We start from the raw sequence: 12,179 nt of genomic DNA on the forward strand, positions 1-12,179 counted from the left end.
AAAGTCGGCCCTTCATGTGACCACAATGTATACTAATGTTTGAAACCCATTCAACACAATAATGCACCTACCAGTAGCTGAAATCCTTTTAGGCCGACACTCAGACAAGCCCTGCCATTGGCCGTCTGGTCCACATGTGATCTGTGGCGGGCCAATCAGATCAAAGCCCTCATTGCACAATGTCATTGCACAACAGTCCACAATGTCTCTGTATTTGTACAGAACTCTAGATCCACGTATCCTTCCGTTTGCCACAGTAGGTGCGAAACATTTGATCACTGATAATAAACAAGGGCACGAAACACTCTTACTCCTTCATTTGACATGCAAGGATTTAACATTTCTATTTGTTTACCAGCTTGTTTTTATCAGAATAAAATGACTCCAGGCACAATATTCACAATATTAAAGAAGATCATCACATTTCCTTGGATACAATACAATTTTCCCCAAAACATTCAATCATCTGTACTTACTCTGACACTTCGGCTCATTTGGGATCCATTTCTCGTTTGTGTCGCACATGAAATCTCCAGATCCGATGAATCCCTCATTGCAGGTGACGGATAAGGGGTCTCCCGGCACGTAAACAGACTTCAGCTCTTTCACTGTACCACTTTTTCCCAATTCAGGAGTGGGACATGTTTTGAGAATGAGACGTGGGACTCTTGAGAACTGAACTTTTGAGATCATCGGCAAATGAAAGAAAAACAAGGAGAAAGACTGAAGTGAATATTATATACACAAGACATTTAAAGAGGTCAATGTTTCCTTATGTTTTAAGATAACAGGACTTGATGTGTTATGAACACATACAAGAACTTTCAGGGATCAAAACTCCAAAAAGAGCATTATTCTTAAAGGAGCAGCATCAAAAAAACAGACCATGCTAAAGGACACTGACAACAGCTGACGTTGATATTTTACTGGTTTTACGTCAACATCAAATACAATGTCTACCAGATATCTGATGCCAATATCATATTAATGTCAAAGACCAACATTTTAGGTACGGTAACCAAAACCCAACAACGGATACTACACAATGTTAAATTCTAACATCATTAGACGTTGATATTTTCTGGTTTTAAGTCATGGTATTACATAACTAAAAGTTCAATATCTTTCAAACATCTCATAGCAACATCACATTAACATCAAAGATCAACATTTTAGCAAAGCCCAACATCTGCTAAATGTCATAATTGTATCATCCACAGTGGTAAATGATAAAGTAATGGAAATTCAATGTCTGTCCAATGTTGGAAGTTGACATAAATCCAACACTGGGTTTTGACATCAACACGATTTACATTTCCAATCAAAATTCAACATCTGTCCAATGTTGGAGTCCAACTTTGGGTTTTAACATCAACCTGATTTAAATTTCCAATCAAAATTCTAGTCTATCTAGTTTTGAAGGTTGGTGTCAAGCCCACTGTGGGTTTTGACATCAACCTTATTTTCATTTTCAATTCCATTTTTATTTCCAACCAAACTTCAATGTCTATCCAATGTTGGAGGTTGACATCAAGCCAACGTTGGGTTTTGACATCAACCTGATTTTCATTTCCAATCAAAATTCAATGTCTGTCCAATGCTGGAGGATGGTGTCAAGCCAATGGTGGGTTTTGATGTCAACAAAATTTTTTATTCCAACCAAAATTCAATGTCTATCTAGTTTTGAAGTTTGGTGTATGATTTTCACTTCCATTTTCCATTCCATTTTCATTTCCAACCAAACTTCAAAGTCTATCCAATTTTGGAGGGTGACATCAAGCCAGTGTTGGATTATGACATCAACCTGATTTACATTTCCAATCAAAATTCAACGTCTATCTAGTGTTAAAGATATGTGTCTGATTTTCATGTCCACTTACCATTCCATTTTCATTTCCAACCAAACTTCAAAGTCTATCCGATTTTGGAGGGTGACATCAAGCCAATGTTGGGTTTTGACGTCAACCCGATTTGCCCAAAATGTAACATCTGTCCAATATTGGAGTCCAACGTTGGGTTTTGACATCAACCCGATTTACATTTCCAATCAAAATTCAACGTCTATCTAGTTTTGTAGGTTGGTGTCAAGCCCACAGTGGGTTTTGACATCAACCTTTTTTTCATTTTCATTTTCCATTCCATTTTTATTTCCAACCAAAATTCAATGTCTGTCCAATGCTGGAGGATGCTGTCAAGCCAAAACCCAAAATGGTGGGTTTTGATGTCAACACAATTTTCAATTCCAACCAAAATTCAACATCTATCTAATGTTGAAGTTTGGTGTCTGATTTTCACTTCTATTTTCCATTCCATTTTCATTTCCAACCTAACTTCAAAGTCTATCTGATTTTGGAGGGTGACATCAAACCAATGTTGGGTTGTGACATCAACCTGATTTGCCCAAAATATAACATCTGTCCAATGCTGGAGGTTGGCATCAAGCCAACGATGGGTTTTGACGTCAACCTAATTTCACTAAAATTTAACATCTGTCCAATATTGGAGTCCAACGTTAGGTTTTGACATCAACCCGATTTACATTTCCAATCAAAATTCAACGTCTATCTAGTTTTGTAGGTTGGTGTCAAGCCCACAGTGGGTTTTGACATCAACCTTTTTTTCATTTTCATTTTCCATTCCATTTTTATTTCCAACCAAAATTCAATGTCTATCCAATGTTGGAGGTTGGCATCAAGCCAATGTTGGGTTTTGACATCAACCTGATTTCACCAAAATGTAACTAACATCTATCCAATGTTTGAGTCCAATGTCTTTCTGACGTTCAATAGAGATACAAGTTTATAGCAAGAAACCACCTTTAGCGAGCAGCATGCATTAAGGGTTTTATCTGAAATCACATACTTTCTTGAAATTAATTAACGACTGCTAAAAAGTAAGTTCTATATATTATGAATGTAATGCAGACATACTACATCCAGCTTGCTGTCATTATCATGTGACCTACCATCTTACCAGAAGTAGTAGGTCATCCAGGGTCTTTTTGCAGACTCTTTTATGAGTATTGTGAATTTAGACATACTTCTTTTGTCACATACTGTTTTTTGCTACTATATAGTAGGGAAGTATACAATTTCAGATACAGCCCAAGTGTGAAAACAGCTTAAATTACCTTTAGGGCGACACTCAGGCAAGTTCAGCCATTGGCCATCTGGTCCACATGTGACCACTGACGAGCCAATCAGATCAAATCCCTCACTGCAGGTGATGGTTACAGTGTCTTGGACAGTGTACTGTGTCCTTTCTTCAGGTTTAATCCATCTGTTTGCCACGTCAGGTGCTGAACAGATGATCTTTGACACTAAAACAGAAGAAAAAATAACAATTCATTGTGCCAATCAATGATGATGAATTACCAGTATTCACCACTAGAGGACGCCAGTTTACTTTCTACAAGTCCTATACAACCCACCTGTGATTTGAGTCAAACTTATTAGATTAAAAGGGATTTACTGCCACACAATCCTCTTACATCTAATGCAGGTCTGTTGAAACGCTACTGCGTCATGCATTTTCATAGTTTGTGGTTTTTAGAAGATATAATTGCATTTCACGAGTGTGTGGCTGAGTGATAGCTAGAAAGTTTAGAGTGTTATAATTGTAAATCGAAGGGTTTTGATGATTTTAAAAGACAAAGGGTTAAACTCACCCTCACAGATGGGGTCTGTCCCATTCCAACCAGATTCCACACACATACGGACTCTTCCTCCTCTCAAAACATATCTGCATGAGAAAACAATTACATGACAGAAAAATGACATAATGAAAGGGAAACATTATTGGCCTGGTAACTTATTCTGCCTGCTCTAACCATGTTTTCACATATTCATGGACTTCAGACATGAATAATGAAAATAAGGTTTCAGTACCCTTTATTACACATCGCAATGGCTTTATCGCCGAATGACCGTCCTTCTTGACTGTATTGCCCATTCTCTATGTCACCCAGCGCATTGCACTTTTTCTCTGTGAAAATAAATGAGAAAATATGAAAAGATTGAGTGCAATGAATAAATAATAGATATTTTAGAGACATAGATAAACAGATCCATCTCACTTTGGCAGATCATGTCCAACAGTGTCCAGCGTCCTTTCATACAGCGTGATATTCGACTTCCACCCGACTGTGAATAACCCGGAAAACATTTATAAGCCACTTTTTCCCCATCGTTGAACAGTGATTTGTGAATATATTTGTTGTCCAGCTGCTTGTCCAGATATTTGGTTGGTTCGCCACACTGATAATGTCTTTGAGACACTGAAACAGAGAGTTTCAAAGCACAAAAATGATAGTGATGAAAAATGCTGTCACATGATTAGGTAATGCAGATTATGTTAAGTATATGCATGTTGGCTGCCGTACTAAAAAAAGAACATATATTCTTGCTACTGAATCACTTAATCATCAGTATGTGACCCTGGACCACAAAACCAGTCATAAGTCACACAATAGCCAACAATACATGTATATGTCACAAATGATCAATTTTTCTTTTATGCCAAAAATCATTAGGATATTGAGTAAAGATCATGTTCCATGAAGATATTTTGTAAATTTCCTACTCTAAATATATCAAAAATGTATTTTTGTGAGTGGATAGATGAAGTGCTATGCAGAATATTTAAGAAAATATTTGAAGAGTTCAGATGCAAAAGCCTCTAAGTGCAATCTGAAATTTTCTTCAAAAATTAGCATTTTTATCAAGCTTGTATGTTTAGGTTCAGTAATTTCACTTTAATGGCAATTAATAGGTCCTTTTCATTGCCATTAAAGTGAAATAACTGAACATAAAAATGTTCGTTTTAGAAGAAAATTTCACATGGCATCTGAACTCTTCATTTGCTGATTAGACAGCAATACAGTTTGCCACATCTCAGACCTCAAATACATAAAATATTACCCATTATAGATATTACCCCCCACACCACACTTTCTCATTGGATCTATGCAAATCCCATAGGTGACCTCTTTTGATCTCAAAAAGGTGAATTCTCAGTGAAAGGTGAGGAGTTTGCATCAATGAAGCTTAAATGACCTGAGGACTTCAACTGGACAACTTTAAAGGCAATTTTCTCGATATTTAGATTTTTTTGCACCCTCAGATTTTCAAATAGTTGTATTTCGGCCAAATATTGTCATATCCTAACAAACCATACATTATGGAAAGCTTATTTACTTACTTTCAGATGATGTATAAATCACAATTTCAAAAAATTGACCCTTATGACTGGTTTTGTGTTCCAGGGTCACATGATGTAAATACTGATAGTCTGTAAAGGTCCTCTAAGCGATGTCACGCGTTTTTAGGCCAAAACATTTTTTTTCACATACAGCAAACATCTCCTCACTATCCGCTAGCTGCCTGTTTCCTGAACACGCTGTAAAAAACGCGGACTCTGTAGTCGCCACAAGCTCCAAAAACGGCAACAAAAACAAACTGGTGCAATCTGGACCACGAATCATAATAAACATGCTCCAGTCAATAAGCGACAAGAATGATTTTAAATGCGCGTTCATTCATGACTGTTTCAGGAAGCACGGAGGTGAGGGGGAGGAGGAGGGAGGGTCTATCTAGCCTCTGTTTTGTTTGACCACACTAAGAATGTCAACAGGAAGTTACTCCACTCAGGATCGCTTAGAGAACCTTTAAGTTCAACTCATTTCAAGTGTTTTGAGTGTGAATGTTATAGCAATGATCTGCAACTGGAAGATTATGCAATGCATGACTCTAGATGGCAGTAAATCTATTTTAAACATGTGGTTAAGAAAAAATATCTCTAAGATATGCATAAGAATACCCCCTTTCCACCAGCACGAACCAGGTGCTAGTCCAGAGGGTGCGGTAAAGTTGGTTTTATGTTGGACATTCGTTAGACATTCGATCTTTTCTTCAGATTTAATTGATATATAATTGCATATAAAGACGTGAATGATGCTGTATCTCGTTCAGATCACATTATAAATCCTAGTATCAAAAGTTAAAAGCATGCACATTTGGATAAATATTGATGGATTCTCATATGTATGTCAATTTCTATACAGATTGTATTCTTTACAGAGTTTATTCTATATTCATTGTTATCACTATGAGCGCTGGTGTTTTCAATTCATACTTGCAGCCGGAGGGCGCTCTGTACACCTTAAGTCCACAAATTATTTTAAAGAAGAAGAGGACATTTCAGGAATGGTGTTTTCAATTCATACTTGCAGCCGGAGGGTGCTCTCTGTGCACGTTTAGTCCACAAATTATTCTAAAGAAGAAGAGGACATTTTAGGAACTAACGGCATGTCTTCCAGAGGTCGTTAACCATGGCTTTTACATCCAGATAAACATTTTTCAAGACAATAAATACATGATTGAGACGATGTATGCCTGTATTGCCTCTGAATTTGCCTCTGAATAGCGCTGGCTCCGTGGGCATGGCCGCATTCGCAGATAATGAGCTGAAACACGGACTTCTGACGTGTGTCTCTTTTCATACAGATTACATAAACACAGAATTTTTGTTTTAGATTTGACTTGCACGATTTAAAACCTGACATTTCAACTTTCTTTTGACATAAGTCTATTTTTTTGTCATTAGTATTTACTAAGTTACAGTTTTGCTGCAATGTGAAAAAAAACCTGCAAAACGCGCCGGCGCGTTTTCAGACCTCAGGGAGCTAATTATAATATTAATAGGTGATGTCATTGTTTTAAGAATCAGAAGTGCAAAAGCCCTCACAATAGAGTGCCCCAGGGATGATGCGTTTTTGTAGGCCAACCCGGAAGTTAGCGGCGCACGGGTTCCCTCGCTTGAAAGCCTATTCATTTTTCCCATAGACTTTTGGAAAATCGCAGAAAATAAGCTCTGTGTTTAACAAAGGGTTATGACACTTACACGTTTTGTCTATCAAGATAATCTTTACAAGTTAACACAACATTTATAGATTTTGAAGCCTAAATAAAGTCGTCAGATATAAAAGGCTAACAGTAGGCTATTAACGGACTACAGCACACCATGGTCGCGGATCAACGTCGTCACCACCAAGCTTCCTCAAACTGTATTTAAAAAATAACTTTATTTAAAAACATGATCGCTGATTATGATCTGTGCTGTTATGAATACTTTTCCACTTTTTCATGAGAAATGCTGTCCAAATGTCCTGTTTGTCATGATGACATCTAAAGTCCCCGCCAAAGGAAGAAGTCCCTTTTAGCAACTTGTTAGCAACCGCCGATTTTAAGACACAGTAAAAGTTTAAAAAAATCACAAGTGGGTTATAACTGGTGTGTTTTATGTCATAGATCAAAACGTGAAAGTATTTAGAGGCTTTGTTAACCACAGACCTTATTTCAGGCGATTTAGCAAAAACCCATTAAAAAACCTATAGACTTTACGGCGTTGGACCCGGAAGTCCTAAAATGCTAATCGCTTCCGGGTTTTGCCTACAAAAATGCGTCATCCCTGGGGCACTCTATGATCCCCACTTGGGCGCTAGGAGTTAGGGAGTGTCTTAAAAGTGCAAAATGCACAACAAAGTTGGTAAAATATGTGCATTATTCTATTAAACACTAAAACACAATCCTGTTTCATGAGTAGTTGATGTAAGTAAATAGATTAAGTATAGATTAACACAATTTTTAACTTTTATATTATTTATATATCTGTTGTAAATATGTAAGTAAAGTGAATGTCATAATGAAATAAATATATTTAACTTTGTGGTTGAGCTGAAATCGCATACAATGTATATAAATACATGCAGCACATGATAAACAACTTATGAAAAAAAAAAATGTGTACATTTGTTGTACAATTGTTGTGACATTCTATATAACTTCCTGGTCATGTGACCCGATGATGTCACACCAGTTGCGATATGTTCACACACACCTGTCGCACATCATACACGAGTTGGATTTTGGAAATGTCATTTTGTCAATTTTTTATGAATTTTTGAAATACACAAATCTATATAACTTCCTGGTCATGTGATCTGAAAATTTGTCAAAACCACCCTAATATAGCCACACACATTTCTCACCAAATGTACATGCTCTTTTATTATTATTTTTACATTTGCATTTGTTAGTTTCACAGAATTATTATTTTAATTATTATTATCTGTATTAGGAATAATATGTGGCTAATATTAGATATAAATGACATTGCCCTGTTTGAATATTGTTTACTGATTTTTAAAAGGCATTCAACACAACTGAAGGTGACTACATTTAAGAAACTTAATTTTGTTTACATTTGATGACTATTATCAAATACTGACAACTTTATATAATAGCATCAACAGTTAGCTCATGACACATCCCTTTATTTAAGAAAACATACAGAAGTTAAACAATCAACAGATTGAATTCCTTTTCATCTGTTTCTGGTGATTATTTAAATATTAACAAATGTGAACTAATGGTGTTAGGATCTTGTAATGTCACCATTATGTAGTATTACAGTGAAATAAGTAGTTACTTATCTATACATAAAACCAAATGTTATATTTCAAAAAGGCATCAGAGTTTTTACTAAAATACAATTTTGATGTTAATAACAAACTTACATAAATAGGTTTTATTGTCATGTACAATAATAATTCCTTTGAATGGAAATGCACATTAATGCACAGTTTGGAATAGTAAATAAATCAATGTTAGAAAAAAAAAAAACGATTTTAATGACAATTGGTTTGGGAATTTTGGTTGAAGAATTGATTAAAGATGATAGTATCTTTAGTTTTATAGAATTTAACAATATTTAGACAAGATTTAATTGTATGCAATTTCCGGGGATCTTTTGAGGGTTATACATACATCAACCACGACAGCATTAAATCACTTGCAAATGTGAATGACTGTTAATTCAAAGTCTTTTTGACATAAAAATACCATATCTCAGCAAAAAAAAAAACATACATTTTATGGTAAAATATGCCAAATTGTAAACAAATTAACAAATTAATGTAAGATAATCCAAACAATATTTTTCCAATTTAAACAAAGAGAAATTTTTGCAATTGTGAATTTGGAAAAGCATTTCCATAAAAGTGAAATGTAATTGCAGAACCAAAATTTGTAACAAGCAGTGCTGAAAGAATAAGGACTTGATGTTATTACAAAATATATCTTGTTAATATAAATACAATCTTTAGAAGCAGAGAAGTTGCTTATAGATTGTTTAAAAATGTATTTGCAAAGCAACAGAAAAATGGTGAAAACACAAAACAGATGAAATTGGGAATTACTGTTTGCATAAAGTGTCTTAATGATATTAGAAAATAAATTAACAAAGAAGACAGTGAAAGCTCAAGCTATGTTCCACTCTATCAAATGCCTTGTCAAAGCCTAAAAAGAAAATGAAAGTCATTGGTGAGAAATATGCATAAATACAGTAGTCAACATTTGAAGTGGATAAAAAAAGTTAGGACAACTTTGATGAAATGTTTTGATCCACTTCAAATGTTGACTACTGTATATTACAGGGTTTGTAACATCATCAGGTCACATAACAGAAATTGAAATAATGTTGAATATATGGGAAAAAAAAAAATACAGTCATACATTGTAAGCAAGCAAACTGTTTAAGCTAAGTGTGTGTAGTACAAAAAGTGTGAACAAAGCCTATTTAAAGTTATGTGAAGTCATTGGGTCAGGAATGTAGATATACAGTACCATAGTATGTGTAATATATGTGTACTGTATATACACTACAACTATATATATATATATATATATATATATATATATATATATATATATTGTTGATGCCATATTAGTAAATATATAACAGGTGGTGTGACATCAATGGGTCACATGACCAGGAAGTTATATAGATTTGTGTATTTCCAAAATCCATAAAAAATTGACAAAATTACATTTCCAAAATCCAAGTCATGTATGATGTGTTGCAAGTGTTAGTGAATATATTACACTTGCCTTGACAACACCTGTTTCTATCAGGTAAAATAAAATGGTGGAGAACAATGTAATAACAATGTACGAGTTGATAGCAAATAACTCATTCACAGCTTTAAATGATGTGTTCCACTAAAATAAGGTTTCCCACTTAATTCCGTTCTTTACATTTTATTAATATGCTTTTCATGGTGTCGCATCTTGGAATGTGTGTGTGTACTTTTGAGACAGTCCCTTAATTTGCTTGGCGAATGTCTAACGAACGTCCAACATAAAATACGCGCCTGTCACTCGACCTGCCACGGATATACGCGCCCGCCACTCGACCTGCCACGGATATACGCGCCCGTCACTCGACCTGCCACAGATATACGCGCCCGTCACTCGACCTGCCACAGATATACGCGCCCGTCACTCGACCTGCCACAGATATACGCGCCCGTCACTCGACCTGCCACGGATATATGCGCCCGTCACTCGACCTGCCACAGATATACGCGCCCGTCACTCGACCTGCCACGGATATACGCGCCCGTCACTCGACCTGCCACGGATATACGCGCCCGTCACTCGACCTGCCACAGATATACGCGCCCGTCACTCGACCTGCCACGGATATATGCGCCCGTCACTCGACCTGCCACAGATATACGCGCCCGTCACTCGAACTGTCACGGATATACGCGCCCGCCACTCGACCTGCCACGGATATACGCGCCCGTCACTCGACCTGCCACAGATATACGCGCCCGTCACTCGACCTGCCACGGATATACGCGCCCGTCACTCGACCTGCCACAGATATACGCGCCCGTCACACGACCTGCCACAGATATACGCGCCCGTCACTCGACCTGCCACGGATATATGCGCCCGTCACTCGACCTGCCACAGATATACGCGCCCGTCACTCGACCTGCCACAGATATACGCGCCCGTCACTCGACCTGCCACAGATATACGCGCCCGTCACTCGACCTGCCACAGATATACGCGCCCGTCACTCGACCTGCCACAGATATACTTGCCCGTCACTCGACCTGTCACAGATATACGCGCCCGTCACTCGACCTGTCACAGATATACGCGCCCGTCACTCGACCTGTCACAGATATACTCGCCCGTCACTCGACCTGCCACGGATATACGCGCCCGTCACTCGACCTGCCACGGATATACGCGCCCGTCACTCGACCTGTCACAGATATACGCGCCCGTCACTCGACCTGTCACAGATATACGCGCCCGTCACTCGACCTGCCACAGATATACGCGCCCGTCACTCGACCTGCCACAGATATACGCGCCCGTCACTCGACCTGTCACAGATATACTCGCCTGTCACTCGACCTGTCACAGATATACTCGCCTGTCACTCGACCTGTCACAGATATACTCGCCTGTCACTCGACCTGCCACAGATATACTCGCCTGTCACTCGACCTGTCAAAGATATACTCGCCTGTCACTCGACCTGTCACAGATATACTCGCCTGTCACTCGACCTGCCACAGATATTCTCGCCTGTCACTCGACCTGCCAAAGATATACTAGCCTGTCACTCGACCTGCCACGGATATACGCGCCCGTCACTCGACCTGCCACGGATATACGCGCCCGTCACTCGACCTGCCACAGATATACGCGCCCGTCACTCGACCTGCCACGGATATAAGCGCCCGTCACTCGACCTGCCACAGATATACGCGCCCGTCACTCGAACTGTCACGGATATACGCGCCCGCCACTCGACCTGCCACGGATATACGCGCCCGTCACTCGACCTGCCACAGATATACGCGCCCGTCACTCGACCTGCCACGGATATACGCGCCCGTCACTCGACCTGCCACAGATATACGCGCCCGTCACTCGACCTGCCACAGATATACGCGCCCGTCACTCGACCTGCCACGGATATACGCGCCCGTCACTCGACCTGCCACAGATATACGCGCCCGTCACTCGACCTGCCACAGATATACGCGCCCGTCACTCGACCTGCCACAGATATACGCGCCCGTCACTCGACCTGCCACAGATATACGCGCCCGTCACTCGACCTGCCACAGATATACGCACCCGTCACTAGACCTGCCACAGATATACTCGCCCGTCACTCGACCTGCCACGGATATACGCGCCCGTCACTCGACCTGCCACGGATATACGCGCCCGTCACTCGACCTGTCACAGATATACGCGCCCGTCACTCGACCTGCCACAGATATACGCGCCCGTCACTCGACCTGC

The 12,179-nt window shown here is 39.1% G+C and overlaps 2 protein-coding genes across 4 annotated transcripts in view; one reads left to right on the forward strand and one right to left on the reverse strand.

Moving 5' to 3' along the window:
- LOC137008898 (coagulation factor XIII B chain-like) overlaps positions 1 to 12,179 on the reverse strand; it is a 44,919-nt gene that overhangs the window by 21,143 nt on the left and 11,597 nt on the right. For 2 of the 3 annotated variants that reach the window (XM_067370673.1, XM_067370675.1), the window contains exons 2-7: positions 4,076 to 4,276; positions 3,888 to 3,984; positions 3,668 to 3,741; positions 3,131 to 3,319; positions 477 to 680; positions 72 to 278 (exon numbers count right to left, since the gene is read on the reverse strand). In XM_067370673.1, the coding sequence (XP_067226774.1) occupies positions 72 to 278; positions 477 to 680; positions 3,131 to 3,319; positions 3,668 to 3,741; positions 3,888 to 3,984; positions 4,076 to 4,276 (972 nt within the window). Of the gene's footprint in view, positions 1 to 71; positions 279 to 476; positions 681 to 3,130; positions 3,320 to 3,667; positions 3,742 to 3,887; positions 3,985 to 4,075; positions 4,277 to 5,199; positions 6,037 to 12,179 lie in introns of those variants that run through there. The other variant, XM_067370674.1, reaches the window with a different exon arrangement.
- myl9a (myosin, light chain 9a, regulatory) overlaps positions 1 to 12,179 on the forward strand; it is a 67,969-nt gene that overhangs the window by 4,512 nt on the left and 51,278 nt on the right. The gene's annotated exons all lie outside the window — the stretch shown is intronic.

The sequence above is a fragment of the Chanodichthys erythropterus genome, chromosome 20 (genome assembly GCF_024489055.1).
Source record: "Chanodichthys erythropterus isolate Z2021 chromosome 20, ASM2448905v1, whole genome shotgun sequence".
Classification (NCBI taxonomy): domain Eukaryota; kingdom Metazoa; phylum Chordata; class Actinopteri; order Cypriniformes; family Xenocyprididae; genus Chanodichthys; species Chanodichthys erythropterus.